Source organism: Mustelus asterias, chromosome 21 (assembly GCF_964213995.1).
Source record: "Mustelus asterias chromosome 21, sMusAst1.hap1.1, whole genome shotgun sequence".
NCBI classification, from domain to species: Eukaryota; Metazoa; Chordata; class Chondrichthyes; order Carcharhiniformes; family Triakidae; genus Mustelus; species Mustelus asterias.
Genome location: NC_135821.1, coordinates 71,469,236 through 71,486,291, shown reverse-complemented (window position 1 = coordinate 71,486,291; position 17,056 = coordinate 71,469,236). Strand labels below are relative to the sequence as shown.

Below are 17,056 nucleotides of genomic sequence, written 5' to 3'. Positions count from 1 at the left end.
CTCAATTAGCCAAACTTTGCTGGAAATATAAAGTTGCACAGTATAATTGCTGTGCAAATTTACTGGCAAATTCAGGTTCTTAGGAGAGAGAGCTTGAGTTGCAAATCTCGAGGAAATGCTGGTTGACTTGCACTTCTCCATCATTGTCTCTCAAATAGGAACAAAGTATTAACCGCCTTGTCACTTTTAAGAACTTGATGTATTTGTAGATTAATTACCCTTTAAGATCATTGCAGAAAGTTATGGTTGTTACTTAAGAGCATGGTTAACATTTTAATGACCTTAATAACAATTAATAATTGTTAGTGCTGTGCCAATCTACCTCTCTGGTCTAGAAAGGGAACAGTCTATACTGTCCAATCACATTCTTGTTCGTAGGAAATTCCTAATTTTAAAAAATTCTTAATGTATCATCTGTCTGTCTGTATCTCTCTCTTCCATCTGTCCTCTCTTTCTCTCTCTCTCTAATCCCTCCGCACCCCCCAACTCACTCTCTCCCCTCTGTCATTCCTGTTTATTTTTCAATCCTTAAATTTAATTTGTTATGGTGGTATAGACTGTTGGTCCAGTTTTTCACTTTGTTATCATCATGTACTTCTGCTGCAAAGATTTTATAAGTTGAAGGTTGCAGGAAAACCCATTTGCAGTGAGATGCCCCACTAAGGTGCACCACTCCACGAGAATTGGACCAGTATGTTGATTATTGAGCTAAATTAGTGGGATATGGTGCCCCCAGGTGGGGTACTGTGGTTTTTGCACAAAACTGTTTCAGTGATGCATGAGGGAATTGTGAGTTGTTGATTCATTGGCATTTTGTTAAGTAATCCATTAAAAATGTGTTTATTGGAGTGCAATATACAAGGCAGGGCCAGATGTACAATTGTTTTTGACAGTTTGGGGAGTTATTTCAAGGGAGTAAACTTCTGTTGTGCAGGGCAGGTGATGACTGACCCGATGATGTGGTCCCCTTGGGAAATTATGTGGATTTGTTTGGTACTGGTTTCCATAGAGTTTGGGTGTAACTACATTACTTTAATAGTATGTATCTTGCAAGTTATTTTTTGTTAATAATGCCACCCAGCTTTGTCACTGCAAAAACACAATTACAGTGAAATTCTGGGATAGCTTCTCTCAACTTAGCCACACAGCACATACAAATTATACTTGTTACTTCCCAATTAGTTTGCCAGACATTGCCCAACAGGATTAGTAAAAAAGCAACCTCCGATTCTGGTATGTATAGTTTTTTAGATAGCTATACTTACAACTGTATGTTCTGTCTCCAGGGACGGTCGTGTTGCTTTGAATTGTATATTATGTTGTTTGTGACATCAACTTATTACTAGATAGTATTTCTTTTTCAATTCAGCAGCTCGGACAATTCGGAAATGTATTTTGGGATAATTCTGTAGGAATTGCTGAATTGAGTCTGAGAATGATAATTTTCCCTCACTTAGCTGTAACCCGCGTAAGTGAGCATTTGTATCTTATGGTGCTTTTTAACTTTTAAATGCAGCTTCATCATGGCCACAGAAGTTAGCTCAAGTGCTGCGACAGGAAATCCCCATCAGCAACAGCCAACCTCTGAGCAGCAAGAGCCTCCCAACCGTGACAAAGCAGAAACCCAGCCAAGGGAGAATCAGCAGCCAAAAGAAGTGGTGGACAAACAAACCCCAACAACACCAGTCAACGGTGGTCCAGCCCACAAAGAGGAGGCAGAGAAGGAACAGTCTTCAGGCAGCAAAGGATTGGCACGCTTCCTACCTGGCTGGCTGAGGAGACCCAAGTCTCAGATTTCAGAGGAAGAGGGTGGAAAGGAGATTGGGGTAGCTTTTGTGGAAGACAACACCATACCACTGCAACAACAACAGAGTTCAATAGAGCAAACAGAAGAAAAGGAACAAGGTGCTCCTATCGCTGATCAGGAGTTGGATGATAATATTGAAGAAGAAGCCACTTTAGATCTACATTCCCTAAGCAGTGCTGAAACGCAGGTACTGTTGAATTCATCCATTGTTGGTTAGTGATAAGTTGGTGGAAAATGATGTTGTGTTGCTTTTAAGGTTGTTGACTTGCAATTGACATCTTTTGTCACCAAAGCAGTTCTATGTCCCAAAAAGTGTTAACCACTCTGTAATGACGATATATATAGCTGGGAAGAAATACACATTAATCTGATGGGTGTTCCTGGGTCCGGAGAAACTCCTGTCTTTGGAGTTTATAAATTTTTAGCTGAACCACTGTGATGTTGAAATAATTGATAATATTACTGAAATTAATTTATTTGGGTAGTATTTATCTTAAATAAGTATTTGAAACATAATCTTAAAAATAAAAAAAATTCTGCTGCATCATTATTCTTTTTAACCATTTTCCTTTTTTCTCCACTTTTGCTGTTTAACTATTCTGCTTTTTCTTTCTAATTAATTGAGCTGCGTGATTATAGAAAAGTTTCTCACATCCATTCTGGAGATGTGCACAACTTTCATAAAATTGTTTTCAAGGCTTATTTTGACCCCCCCCCTAGCTATCAGAAGCAGGAAAGCAATGGAATGAAATGCTGGATAGCTCAGCGGACCGGGTTGCATCTGTGGAGGGAGGAGGGTAAAGTTAGTGTTTTGTGTCTTTTACCCTATGTTGGAACCCGGTAATGCAAGGGTTAAACTATTTGTGTGTGGCTACGTTAATTTTTAATACATTTTTAAAATAAGTGTCAAGCATTGCAAATGAGTACAATCATTGACGGGTGTTGAATCCCAGCAATAGTCAGTTAAATAAATTCATCCATGCAACTGGAAGAACATAAGAACATAAGAAATAGGAGCAGGAGTAGGCCATCTGGCCCCTCGAGCCTGCCCCGCCATTCAACAAGATCATGGCTGATCTGAAGCGAATCAGTTCCACTTACCCGCCTGCTCCCCATAACCCCTAATTCCCTTATCGATCAGAAAACTATCTACCCGTGATTTAAACATATTCAACGAGGAAGCCTCCACCACTTCAATGGGCAGAGAATTCCAGAGATTCACTACCCTCTGAGAGAAGAAGTTCCCCCTCAACTCTGTTCTGAACCGGCCCCCCCTTATTTTGAGGCTGTGCCCTCTAGTTCTGGTTTCCCTTCTAAGTGGAAAGAATCTCTCCACCTCTACCCTATCCAGCCCCTTCATTATCTTATATGTCTCTATAAGATCACCCCTCATCCTTCTAAACTCCAACGAGTACAGACCCAATCTGTTCAATCTCTCCTCATAAGCCACACCCCTCATCTCCGGTATCAACCTGGTGAACCTTCTCTGCACTCCCTCCAAGGCCAATATATCCTTTCGCAAATAAGGGGACCAAAACTGCACACAGTACTCCAGTTGCGGCCTCACCAGTGCCCTGTACAGTTGCAGCAAGACCTCCCTGCTTTTATATTCTATCCCCCTCGCGATAAAGGCCAACATTCCATTCGCCTTCTTGATCACCTGCTGCACCTGCAGACTGAGTTTTTGCGATTCGTGCACAAGGACCCCCAGGTCCCTCTGCACAGTCGCACGATGTAATTTTTCTCCATTTAAATAATATTCCAATTTACTATTATTTCTTCCAAAGTGGATAACCTCACATTTGCTAACGTTATATTCCATCTGCCAGATCCTCGCCCACTCGCTCAGCCTATCCAAATCTCTCTGCAGACTTTCCGCGTCCTCCACGCAATTCGCTTTCCCACTCACCTTCGTGTCATCAGCAAACTTGAATACCCTAGATTCAGTCCCCTCCTCCAGATCATCTATGTAAATGGTAAACAATTGAGGCCCCAGCACCGATCCCTGCGGCACGCCACTGGTCACCAACTGCCAACCAGAAAAGCACCCATTTATCCCAACTCTCTGCTTCCTGTTAGATAGCCAATCCCCAATCCACGCCAACACCTTACCCCTAACTCCGTGTACCCCAATCTTCTGCAGCAACCTTTTGTGAGGCACCTTATCGAACGCCTTCTGGAAATCTAAAAACACCACATCCACCGGTTCCCCTCTGTCAACCGCACTAGTGACATCTTCATAAAAGTCCAGTAGATTCGTCAAACACGACTTTCCCTTCATGAATCCATGCTGCATCTGCTTGATCAAACCATTCTTATTCAGGTGCTCTGTTATTTCCTCTTTAATAATGGACTCTAGCATCTTCCCAACTACGGACGTTAAGCTAACCGGCCTGTAGTTACCCGCCTTTTGTCTACTTCCTTTTTTAAACAGCGGCGGAAGGATCAATGGAAAGGGTGCAATCAACATATTTTTCTTTGGTGATTGAGTGGTTTACTTTTTCACTTCAAGCGGCACGGTAGCACAGTGGTTAGCACTGCTGCTTCACAGCTCCAGGGTCCCGGGTTCGATTCCCGGCTCGGGTCACTGTCTGTGTGGAGTTTGCACATTCTCCTCGTGTCTGCGTGGGTTTCCTCCGGGTGCTCCGGTTTCCTCCCACAGTCCAAAGATGTGCGGGTTAGGTTGATTGGCCAGGTTAAAAATTGCCCCTGAGATGCGTAGGTTAGTGGGATTAGCGGGTAAATATGTGGGGGTAGGGCCTGGGTGGGATTGTGGTCGGTGCAGACTCGATGGGCCGAATGGCCTCCTTCTGCACTGTAGGGTTTCTATGATGATTTCTATGAAGAATAAATAGAGTAACATTTTGGATGGAAAATAATTTTTCCCCAGCCTTTTCCCAGAATGTGTTTGAGTTTGTTTTTGGATCAAAATTGTTATGCTATGTTTGAGTTCGAGTTTCACCAGTATACATGAAAAGTTTTCTGATGTTTGGAAAACAGTCACCATTATTAGGCTTACATTTGGTCATCCAAATTCATCCACGTAATAGTGTGGGCATCCAAAGTGTCACCCTCAGGTCCTGGCAAATAAGATCCCGAAGCGCAAGAAAATCAGTCCTTCTTATACTTAATCTTTCTTGCTTAAGTTTTGTCAGCAGATGTTTGGAAATGACTGTTTTTAGCAGCACTGCCACAGTGATGGACAAATCTTAAATCGGAACACCATTTGTTGGTGATTGCTGTTTGGAATGTATTGACATGTAAGGAGTATAGACATTAAAATTTCATTTGTAGCTAGCATGTAGGCTTTGTGGCATGTTAGAAGAGTGTTGATACTTGGAGAATAATTTTCAACAATCTGTCAACAGTGGTTTGTACTTTAAAAAAAATAATTTTTACAGTGTGTAACTAATTTGGTAAACAGAATAGTATAATTAAATTCTAAGACTAAAATTTATGTTAAAAGCTAGCAAAGACCAATATGCATACAGGTAATCCCAAATCTCTCTTTCGGATAACAGCACATAATTGCAATATTAAGGACCTTTCATTAAAGAAATTGGCAAGTGAATTTGACCTGAACACGTTCAAAATGTAAAATGTTGATACTACGAAAGATGTTTTATTTGACAGCAATTCAATGAAGTATTCGAGCAAGGTGCAGTATTGAGGGCTTTCTTATTTTACTGGATGTAAGTAGTGTAAATCTAAACTTGCTATGTGTGAGAAGAGTGATTTTTATCAAATCTAGAATCACAAGTTTGCTGGCTGAGTGCAGGGGTTGGCATTTTTACTGTAAAAAATCCTGTTGTTCTACAGCCTAGGACATTGTATGAGCGATGCCTGACTATTTAAATTGTTCTGACTATATAACAACTTTTGCAACCTGATGGATGCTGCAAAAGTAAGACATCCTCTGGGGTGAGGAAATCTGCCACATGAAAGATTTATACATGTTATGCTGAGAGCAAAAGGTGGATATTTGACTAGGTGTAATGATGCAAATCAGTTCTAAAGTATCCAAATAAATTAACTAATCAGTTTTATTGTGACAAGAATAGTGCTTATTCTATATTTGAGGGTACCACACGTTAAAAATCTAATTACTGGATGTAGGCAAAAAACTGAGTATCTATATGGCGCAGTGATTAGCACTGCTGCTTCACAGCGCCAAGGACGCAGGTTCAATTCCTGGCTTGCATCACTGTCTGTGTGGAGTTTGCATGTTCTGCCCGTGTCTGCATTGTTTCCTCCGGGTGCTCCAGTTTCCTCCCACAGTCCAAAGATGTGCAGGTTAGGTGAATTGACCATGCTAAATTCTCCCACAGTGTACCCGAACAGGCGCCGGAGTGTGGCGACTAGGGGATTTTCACAGTAACTTCATTGCAGTGTGAATGTAAGCCTACTTGTGACTAATAAATAAACTTGACTTGACTATAATTCAATATAGGTCTGGAGAAGTCACACAAAGAAATTGAAGCAAGTAAAATCTACGTAATAAATATTAAGTATAGGGCGCATGCTTCCTGAACACGCAAATTTGTCACAAATTTTGGCGATGTTGTCTACCTTTATAATTCCGTATGTCATCAGCATTTTCCATTCAGTTTTTTTAGGGAATTGGCCCCCTGAAGGGTGAATTTTTAAAAATATCTCTTTCACAACTGTTTTGCTATCTTGTTTATAAACAATTCATCAACTGACCATGAGCAATACCAGAGGCACTTTTTCTCAGAATAAGTTTGAATGTTAGGCTATTTATGGTTTTACAGCATGAATCATGAAAAAACATCTCCACTGATTAAATGTGATTTTGATTTTGGTGTTTTAGCCAGCACAAGAAGAAAAAGAAGATCTTGATCCTGAACCAGATCCAGTGATTGAGGATGAAGTAAAGCTAGAAACCCCGGAAGAGAAACAAGTCAAAAGTACAGAACCAGAGCTAAAAACCGACAAGGTGTCGAAATCACCTCCTAAGGTCACCAAAAATTCCAAAACCATGCGCTGCAAGGTGACTTTGTTGGATGAAACTGAATTTCAATGTGATGTTGAGGTAAGAACAATGCACTCTTTCTGGAATTTTTTCTGTGTAGTCTTCAACTATTGACTAAAATTTTAAGCATCAACTTGAAAGAGATTCATTACAAACTCTCAGAACCTTTAACCAAATGACACATGCCCAATAATTTGCAAGTCTATATGAAAGTAAACTTCTAAGCAATAATATTTTACTATTTATATATAAAAGTGTGAAACAAATGTTTTATTTATGTTTTCCCGCCTCCTCTTTGGTCCTCATGCACCATTTCCTTACTGAGAGGATGGGAAGGGAACCTGCCTCCAGGTATTTGTCTTTCGCACCATTTAACCAGCCACTAGGTGTGCAAGGACGCTCTGGGGTGATCCCCCGCTGACGTTTCCCTTCAGCCCTTCACTAAAGCTCTTGAACCTTTGTTCTCTATTTCCATTTGGTAATCTTAATTGTTAGTAACTTGTCAGAAAGATACAGTGATGATCCTTTCAAAAAGGGATGGAGAAAGAAAGAAACTTCCGTCCAGCTAGCTTAACATCTACCAGAGGGAAAATGTTGGAAGCTATTATTAAAGATGTTCTGGCAGGGCAGTTAGAGAAATTTATCTACATATAAACTGGAAAAATCAGATGGGCATAGGTAGCCTACGTGAGTTCATAGGATGTTTTCGGGATAAAGTTTCCTGGGACAATACATTCTGGAGTCAACCAGAGAGCAGGCTCTACTAGACCTGAATTGGTGCAATGAAATGGGATTAATTGATAACGTCACTGTGAAGGCATCCCTGGGTAGTAATGATCATAAAATGATTGAATTTTACATTCATTTTGAGGGAGAGATGAGTGGATCCAAGACTAGTATTTTAAACTTAAATAACAGCAATAATGTGGAATTGAAAGCAGGGTTAGTTAAAGTGGACTGGGAAATAGGTTAAAGGATATGTCAGTAGAGATGCAAGGCAGACTTTTAAAGGGATATTTCAGAAAGCACAGAAAAGATACATTCCAATGAGAAAGAAAACTTCCAAGTTAAAGGCAGTATCAAATTTAAAGAAAAAGCATATAATTGTGCAATGATGGGTCAGAAGATTGGACAGAATACAAAGAACGGCAAAAAATGACCAGGCTAATAAGGAGGAAAAAAATAAAACACAAGAGAAAGCTAGCTACAAATATAAAGATGGATAGTAAGAGGTTATATAAATGTGTTGGTCCTATAGAAAAGTGATTCTGGGAAATTAATAATGGAAAGTAAAGAGATGACAGATAAATTGAGCAGGTATTTTGCATTGGTCTTCACTACAGAGGATACAAGTAACATCCCAGAAATAGCTGTAAATCAGGAAGTGGAATGGAGGGAGTAACTCAGGAAAATTACGGTCACCAGAGAAATGATACTTAACAAACTGTTGGCAGACAAATCCCCAGACCCCAGTGGACTTTATCCTAGGGTCTTAAAAATGTGGCGAGTGAGATAGTTAGTGCATTGGTTTTAATTTTCCAAAATTCCCTAGATTTGAGAAAGGTGCCATTCAACTGGAAAATAGCAAATGTAAAGCCATTATTCAAAAAGGGATGAAGAAAGAAAGAAGGAAACTGCAGTCCAGTTAGCTTAACATCTACCAGAGGGAAAATGTTGAAAGCTATTATTAAAGATGTTCTGGAAGGGCAGTTAGAGAAATTTAAAGCAATCAGATAGAGCCAACATGGTTTTGTGGAAGGGAAATCATGTTTAACCAACTTATTGGAGTTCTTTGAAGAAGTCGCTGAAAGTAAGCATGCAGTACAGCAGGCAGTAAAGAAGACAAATGGTATGTTGGCCTTCATAGTGAGAGGATTTCAGTAGAGGAATAGGGATGTTTAATCGCAGTTGTACAGGGCATTGGTGAGGCCACACCTGGAGTATTGTGCGCAGTTTTGGTGTCCTTATCTGAGGAAGGATGCCCTTGCTATAGAGGGAATGCAGCGAAGTTTTACCAAGCTGATTCCTGGGATGGCAGAATGGTGGCACAGTGGTTAGTACTGCTGCCTCACACCGTCAGGGAGCCGGGTTCAGTTCACGGCTTGGGTCGCTGTCTGTGTGGAGTTTGCACGTTCTCCCTGAGTCTGCGTGGGTTTCCTTTGGTTGCTCCGGTTTCCTCCCACAGTCCAAAGATGTGCGGGTTAGGTGGATTGGCCATGCTAAATTGCCCTTATTGTCAGGGGACCAGCTAGGGTAAATGCGTGGGGTTATGGGGATAGGGCCTGGGTGGGATTGTAGTCAGTGCAGATTCAAAGGGCTGAATGGCCTCCTTCTGCACTGTAGAATTCTATGATTCTGTAGGATTCTATGGCAAGTCATATGAGGAGAGACTAAGTCGGTTAGGATTGTATTCATTGGAATTTAAAAGAGTGAGAGGGGATCTCATCGGAACTTATAAAATTCTAACAGGATTAGACAGGATAGATTCCGAAAGAATGTTCCCGATGGTGGAGGTGTCCGAAACTAGGGGTCATAGTTTGAGGATAGGGGGCAAACCTTTTAGGGCTGAGGTGAGGAGAAATTTCTTCACCCAGAGGGTGGTGAATCTGTGGAATTCACTACCACAAAGTAATTGAGACCAAAATGTCATCTGATTTCAAGAAGAAATTAGATATAGCTTTTGGAGGCGAAAGGTATCAAGGGATATGTGTGGAAGGTGGAATCAGTGTATTGAATTTGATGATCAAAATGAATGGCGGAGCAGGCTCGAAGGGCTAAATGGCCTACTCCTGCTTTTATTTTCTATCTTTTTAAGTCACGTGCTGTGGATAAAGGGGACGGTGTGAATGTACTGTACTTAGATTTTCAGAAGGCATTTGATAAGTGTCACATCAAAGGTCATTGCGAAAAATAAAAGCTCTGTGTTGGGGTTACATATTGGCATGGATAGAAGATTGGCTAGCTAACAGGAAACAGGTTAGCCATAAATGGGTCTTTTTGTGATTGGTGGGATGTAATTAATGTAGTAAGAAGTTTAACAACACCAGGTTAAAGTCCAACAGGTTTATTTGGTAGCAAAAGCCACACAAGCTTTCGAGGCTCTAAGCCCCTTCTTCAGGTGAGTGGGAATTCTGTTCACAAACAGAACTTATAAAGACACAGACTCAATTTACATGAATAATGGTTGGAATGCGAATACTTACAACTAATCCAGTCTTTAAGAAACAAAACAATGGGAGTGGAGAGAGCATCAAGACAGGCTAAAAAGATGTGTATTGTCTCCAGACAAGACAGCCAGTGAAACTCTGCAGGTCCACGCAACTGTGGGGGTTACAGATAGTGTGACATGAACCCAATATCCCGGTTGAGGCCGTCCTTGTGTGTGCGGAACTTGGCTATCAGTTTCTGCTCAGCGACTCTGCGCTGTCGTGTGTCGCGAAGGCCGCCTTGGAGAACGCTTACCCGAATATCAGAGGCCGAATGCCCGTGACCGCTGAAGTGTTCCCCAACAGGAAGAGAACAGTCTTGCCTGGTGATTGTCGAGCGGTGTTCATTCATCCGTTGTCGCAGCGTCTGCATAGTTTCCCCAATGTACCATGTACGCGCCACAGCGAAAAACCGCACCGACCTCCTCAGAAGACAAACACGGGACACAGTGGACAGAGTACCCTTCGTTGTCCAGTACTTCCCCGGAGCGGAGAAGCTACGGCATCTCCTCCGGAGCCTTCAACATGTCATTCATGAAGACGAACATCTCGCCAAGGCCATCCCCACACCCCCACTTCTTGCCTTCAAACAACCGCACAACCTCAAACAGACCATTGTCCGCAGCAAACTACCCAGCCTTCAGGAGAACAGTGACCAAGGCACCACACAACCCTGCCACAGCAACCTCTGCAAGACGTGCCGGATCATCGACACAGATGCCATCATCTCACGTGAGAACACCATCCACCAGGTACACGGTACATACTCTTGCAACTCGGCCAACGTTGTCTACCTGATACGCTGCAAGAAAGGATGTCCCGAGGCATGGTACATTGGGGAAACTATGCAGACGCTGCGACAACGGATGAATGAACACCGCTCGACAATCACCAGGCAAGACTGTTCTCTTCCTGTTGGGGAACACTTCAGCGGTCACGGGCATTCGGCCTCTGATATTCGGGTAAGCGTTCTCCAAGGCGGCCTTCGCGACACACGACAGCGCAGAGTCGCTGAGCAGAAACTGATAGCCAAGTTCCGCACACACAAGGACGGCCTCAACCGGGATATTGGGTTCATGTCACACTATCTGTAACCCCCACAGTTGCGTGGACCTGCAGAGTTTCACTGGCTGTCTTGTCTGGAGACAATACACATCTTTTTAGCCTGTCTTGATGCTCTCTCCACTCCCATTGTTTTGTTTCTTAAAGACTGGATTAGTTGTAAGTATTCGCATTCCAACCATTATTCATGTAAATTGAGTCTGTGTCTTTATAAGTTCTGTTTGTGAACAGAATTCCCACTCACCTGAAGAAGGGGCTTAGAGCCTCGAAAGCTTGTGTGGCTTTTGCTACCAAATAAACCTGTTGGACTTAACCTGGTGTTGTTAAACTTCTTACTGTGTTTACCCCAGTCCAACGCCGGCATCTCCACATTGTAATTAATGTGCCATGAGGATCAGTGCTTTCCTTCAACTTTTTACAATTTATATAAGTGACTTGGATGAAGCGATAGAAGGTACGTTTGCTAAATTTGTTGATGACACAAAGATAGGTAGAAAAATAAGTTGTGAAGAGGACATAGGTTAAATGATGGGCAAAGATATGGTAAATGGAATAAAATATAGAAAAATGTGAAATTGTCCATTTTGGCAGGAAGAGTTAAATATTATCTAAATGGTGAGAAATTGCAGAGCTCTGAGTTTCAGAGGGATCTGGTGCATGAATTGCAAAAGATGTGCAGGTACAGCAAGTAATTAGGAAAGCTTCTAGACTGTTATCATTTATTGCATGGAAAATTGAATATAAAATTAGGGAGGTTATGCTTCAGTTGTACAGAACACTAATGAGACCACATCTGGAGTACTGTGTACAGTACTGGTCTCCTTATTTAAGGAAGGATGAAAATGTATTAGAAGCAGCTCAGCGAAGGTTTCCTAAACTAATACCAGGAATGGGCAGGTTATCTGATGCGGAAAGATTGGACAGACTAGGCTCGTATCTGCAGGAGTTTAGAGAAGCAAGAGGTGAATTGATTGAAAATATAAGATTCTGAGGAGTCTTGAAAGGGTCGATGTGGAGACAATGTTTTTTCTCGTGGAAGAATGTAGAACTAGGGGTTACTGTTTAAAAATAAGGGATTGTCCATTTAAGACAGTGATGAGAAGATTTTTTTCTCTGAGGGTAGTGAGTCTTTGGAACCCCCTTCCAGAGGAAGCAGAATCTGAATGATTTTAAGTCAGAGGTCGATAGATTCTTGATGAACAAGAGGGTGAAAAGTTACTGGGGTTAAGCAGGAGGTACAGTCAGATCAGCCATGATCTTATTGAATGATAGAGGATGCTCGAAGGGCTGAGTAGCCTACTCCTGCTCCATGCGCATAAGTGGGGTTGCAAAATGAGCCTCTCTATGTGATGCAGTGTAGTGGGAATCATAGTCCAGGGCCGTAACCTGCTGTGTCAATGGTCTACCTCAGTTGTTCTTAATGAAAAGCACAAGCGGATTGCAAGGCCCATTATGTTGAATATCAACAAGGTTGAAAAAAAATAAGGGAGCAGACTAACTACAAAGCTAGACGTGAATTAATTCCAAGTTTGAGTTTTAAAAGTCTGCAGATCAAGAGAAAGGGGATATTGAATTTGACAAGATTATCTATAGTTATGAGCTCCTTGGAAAGATGGGGTTAGGGTGCGGTTAAGCAGTATACAAATTTGTTTCTAAAAATAATTTTGCAATGTTACTCACTTTTTTAGTATTTTGCATCAAATGCAGGTAAGCACCTTTTTCAGTAGCCAGAATCAACTTATGATATGCAGGATAGGGTTAGTGTGGTTTATTAAATAATTATTGATTTTGCATAAATAATGATGTGCTTTCATGATGCTGCCAGATTTCTGAAATTAAACTTCCTTTAGTTCCCGGTGGATGCAAGACCCCAGAGCTGAACTGCCCACACAGTGCAAAATAAATGCTTGAAGTGATCCTGGCATGGCCTAGCAATGGATCCTATCTAACTGTTGATAGCCAGGAGGTGCATCGATTCTGCCAGTTGATGGGAGCCAGTGTTTAATGCAGTAGTTTTATGTCAATGCAAAACGTGTCCAAATCAACAAAATAAAGTTTTACAGTTACAGGGGGAAAATGTTTTCATTTGTAGTCCATTTTTTGTGAGAAAGTAACCTCAATTCATGCTGTCACTAGGCTTATTTGTATATTGGCACTCGTATATTGTATCAAATATATTCTGAATCATTACAGTATCACTAAATGTTCCAACAACCAGGATTTTATGCCAGCATTGCATAATTCAAAATAATGTTTAACATTTGGTGGAACAAAACCTGTGGAGCATTGAACAAAACATTTAGTTTTTTAAAATATATTTTACTGAATCCTAGTGACAACATTCATTGTTATTATCTTGTAATGCATGTGCAGTACTTAGTGACATGGCTCTTGTGAGCTTTAATGTTGAGCATTAAACAGTCAATTTAACTGTCAAAACATAGCATACCACAAAATGACCATTTTTAAAAATAATTTATCCATTATGTTGTTTATTGCAGAGACATTCCAAGGGACATGAGCTCTTTACCAAAGTGTGCCAACACCTTAATCTGCTGGAGAAGGACTATTTTGGTCTGGCAATTTGGGATTCAACAAACCAGAGAGTAAGCTATTTTAATTTGTTTGCAAATGTGAGGGAAACAAGATCACGCCATTTGCTTCTATAAGGTAATGGCCCTGCTACACTGCGTAGTATAACGACTGCATTCAAAATGTGATTTTCCTTTTTCACTGCTTCCTCACTGAGGCATTCAGAATTTGATTAATGGCTCATCTTAATTAACATATCATTTGTTAGTGGGTACTATTCATCTTTGAGTTGTAATGAACTTGAGAACACCATGGGACACTTAGTTGTGAGAAATAAGTGTGTTGTGGGACCGCATCATTTCTTGAGTGCATTGCTGTGACAGATGTAAGGCATGGGGCATGTTGAAAGTAGGAAAAGTGAAGATTTCGCGAAAGCTGCTTCCTCCCCACAATGTTAGAACAACAAGCTGGGCTGCCCACCCTATGTCTGGGATAAAAGTTAAAAATACGATAAAGAAATTGTTTTCATGGCATTATAAGTCCCATGGACATATAGACTGAATTTACGGCATCGTTCAACAGTTTGCTTAATTATCTTTCACACAATCATTTAAATTAACAATTTTAATCCCACAAATATGGAACACATACCGAAATGCAAACAAAATTATTATACTCAAAAATACTTTGGAAAAAATATTTATTTTCAATGAATTTACTTTCATTTGCTTTATTTTCCTTGGCTTAGCTCTAGTTTAATTAGTTTTGCAATTTTTACTGGATGATTTCTACTAATCATTCTCTACAAACTCAGTGTCTCACTCATTCTCAGGATGAAAATCTACATCTATACATATTCCCTCAGTGTTTGTAAATACTCTGAATGCAACATTTGTAGTATCACTCCCCATTTTCAGTGTCACTATGTATAGTCAGTGTTTTTTGAAACATTAAGTGTAAGAATATAAGAAATAGGATCAGGAGTAGGACATTCAGTTCTTTGAACCTGCTCTGTTATTCAATAAGATCATGGCTGACCTTTTATCTAAACTCCACCTTCCCATATTATCCCCAAATCCCTTACTTTCCATAACAATACTCCAACTGATTCCTAACCAGTAATTTATGAACATTTAAAATGTACAATTACCTTACATTCTGCTATAAATTGTTTGAATTGGAAGGATTATTGATTATTCATTTTAGCTTTTCAGTAATAATTTTGAGTTAATGAAATAAAAAGTACATCTCGAGCACTTGAATACAAGGATGGTAACAGACTTACAATTCCGTAGAAAACAAACAGAATTACAGGATAAATTCCCAAAGAGAAAAATTAGCACAATTATGGGTCTTATTGCTAGTGTTGAGGGGTGAAATATGCGATCAAGATTTGATCCAGGAATTTAATACTATGGGATATATTTAATGTAGATGCAAACTAACTTGTGTATAGCTAGATTGCACAAGTTTAAAATCAACTGAGTCCGTGTGAATCTCGAGATCAAAATTAGGGGTACATGGATGCTATGTATGTACTTACGCACATTTTTTAAAGCCTTAGTTAATTATCCAGTTCCTTTTTTGGAGGGATTAAATCATCAGATTAAAATAAAATGGAGTTAAATTAAGAATAATTATTGATTTGAGATGATAAAATATTGCATGATACATGATGTCCCCGATGCTGATAGGAGAGAGGTATAGACAGAGCCTGTGTGAAAATAGTGGAGATGTTAGCAAGGGAATATTGTGGCAATTTACTTGATGACATTTTGAGGGCAAAGTATGGAGAGTTTTTCCCAAAGAGAATAAATTGGTAGAATGGAATGATATGTTAGATTATTTGTTTACCCTTAATGGAAGAAATGGACTTCTTGGTCCAATTGTCCTTTCTCTTCACTCTTTTAGCAGCTTCTCTCAACAAGTTTTGCTTCCCGGTTTACCCTAACTGAATTCACAGAGATAATTCAAAGAATCTCATTAGGCTGCATCCATCCATCTCCAAGGCCATGTGACACAAATGGTCTGTTCCCAGGCAGAAATGCAAATTAACTACCTTTAATTCCAAAACTTTCCTTAATTCTGGACAACCACATGAAAAACTTGTGTCTTGAGTGGAATAGCTACAGATGTCACATCTCCAGTTCTTCAACTTAGAAAGCCCACCTGCTATTTTATGACTTGTGCCCTTTAGCTGTGACCTTATCCAACAAGCACAAATTAGCTTTAAGTGTTATTATTTTAAGCCTGCAGTTTGCCAGCTTCTGGATGTTTACCAGGATTTCCCACTGAACCTGCATTTAAATTGATTTGATTTATTATTGTCACATGTATTGGTATACAGTGAAAGGTATTGTTTCTTGCATGCTATACAAAGTATACCGTTCATAGAGAAGGAAACGAGAGAGTGCAGAATGTAGTGTTGCAGTCATAGCTAGGGTGAAGAGAAAGGTCAACTTAATGCAAGGTAGGTCCATTCAAAAGTCTGATGGCAGCAGGGAAGAAGCTGTTCTTGAGTCGGTTGGTACATGACCTCAGACTTTTGTATCTTTTTCCCGACGGAAGAAGGTGGAAGAGAGATTGTCCGGGGTGAGTGGGGTCCTTAATTATGCTGGCTGCTTTGCTGAGGCAGCGGGAAGTGTAGACAGAGTCAATGGATGCGAGGCTGGTTTGCGTGATGGATTGGGCTACATTTATGACCTTTTGTAGTTTCTTGCGGCATTGGCCAGAGCAGGAGCCATACCAAGCTGTGATACAACCAGAAAGAATGCTTTCTATGGTGCATCTGTAAAAGTTGGTGAGAAAATTAAAAGCCTATACCTCTAAAATATATGAACTATGGCATTAGTCATATGCTATAAGAGGAAGCACGTTTAAAAATCTAAAATTCAGTCAGTGGTATCATGAGACACTATTGGATTTGTTAGATGAGATATAGGAGAATATCCTTCAGGCAATGATGTATAGAGTGCAATAAACTCTCAGACTACCTGATGTTGAGTTTAACTGTTAAAATCATTTTCTTTTGTTTCTGCACCAATTTTCTCCTGATCTGGCTGAGCTTCTGTTCCACGCCTACCAGATCTCATTCTCCACATTGGCCATTATTCATGGCTGATTGTGCAGTGAACGTTGGCAGGCCTATTTTCTGGAGATGCATAACAGCTGAGCCAACATGCATATGCATGTGCACTTGCAGCAGGGGTCACTGAATAGTAATTGTATATAAATTGCAAAGGCAGGTTGTACCTAGTTGTTAACTAATCCCAAAAAAACACTTTTCTTTGAAATAGTATTTATTACATTAGCAGTAGTCTTCAGATGTAAAGGTATATCTTTGATTTGTTTCTCCTGAAACTTAATTGGTAACTACTAACTCTTAAATTTAAATAAAGTCTCCCTCCAGCTAGTCTTTCTTTGTTGTCAGAAACCATATCCAGCAGCTTGCATATG

General features: G+C 40.3%; 1 protein-coding gene across 23 annotated transcripts in view; it reads left to right on the top strand.

Moving 5' to 3' along the window:
- LOC144509397 (protein 4.1-like) overlaps positions 1-17,056 on the top strand; it is a 233,803-nt gene that overhangs the window by 121,605 nt on the left and 95,142 nt on the right. For 14 of the 23 annotated variants that reach the window (XM_078238195.1, XM_078238206.1, XM_078238199.1 and 11 more), the window contains 3 exons: positions 1,517-1,994; positions 6,639-6,860; positions 13,570-13,674. In XM_078238195.1, coding sequence (XP_078094321.1) covers positions 1,524-1,994; positions 6,639-6,860; positions 13,570-13,674 — 798 coding nt within the window. In that variant the 5' untranslated portion in view covers positions 1,517-1,523. Of the gene's footprint in view, positions 1-1,516; positions 1,995-6,638; positions 6,861-13,569; positions 13,675-17,056 lie in introns of those variants that run through there. The other 9 variants (XM_078238218.1, XM_078238217.1, XM_078238219.1 and 6 more) reach the window with 2 other exon arrangements.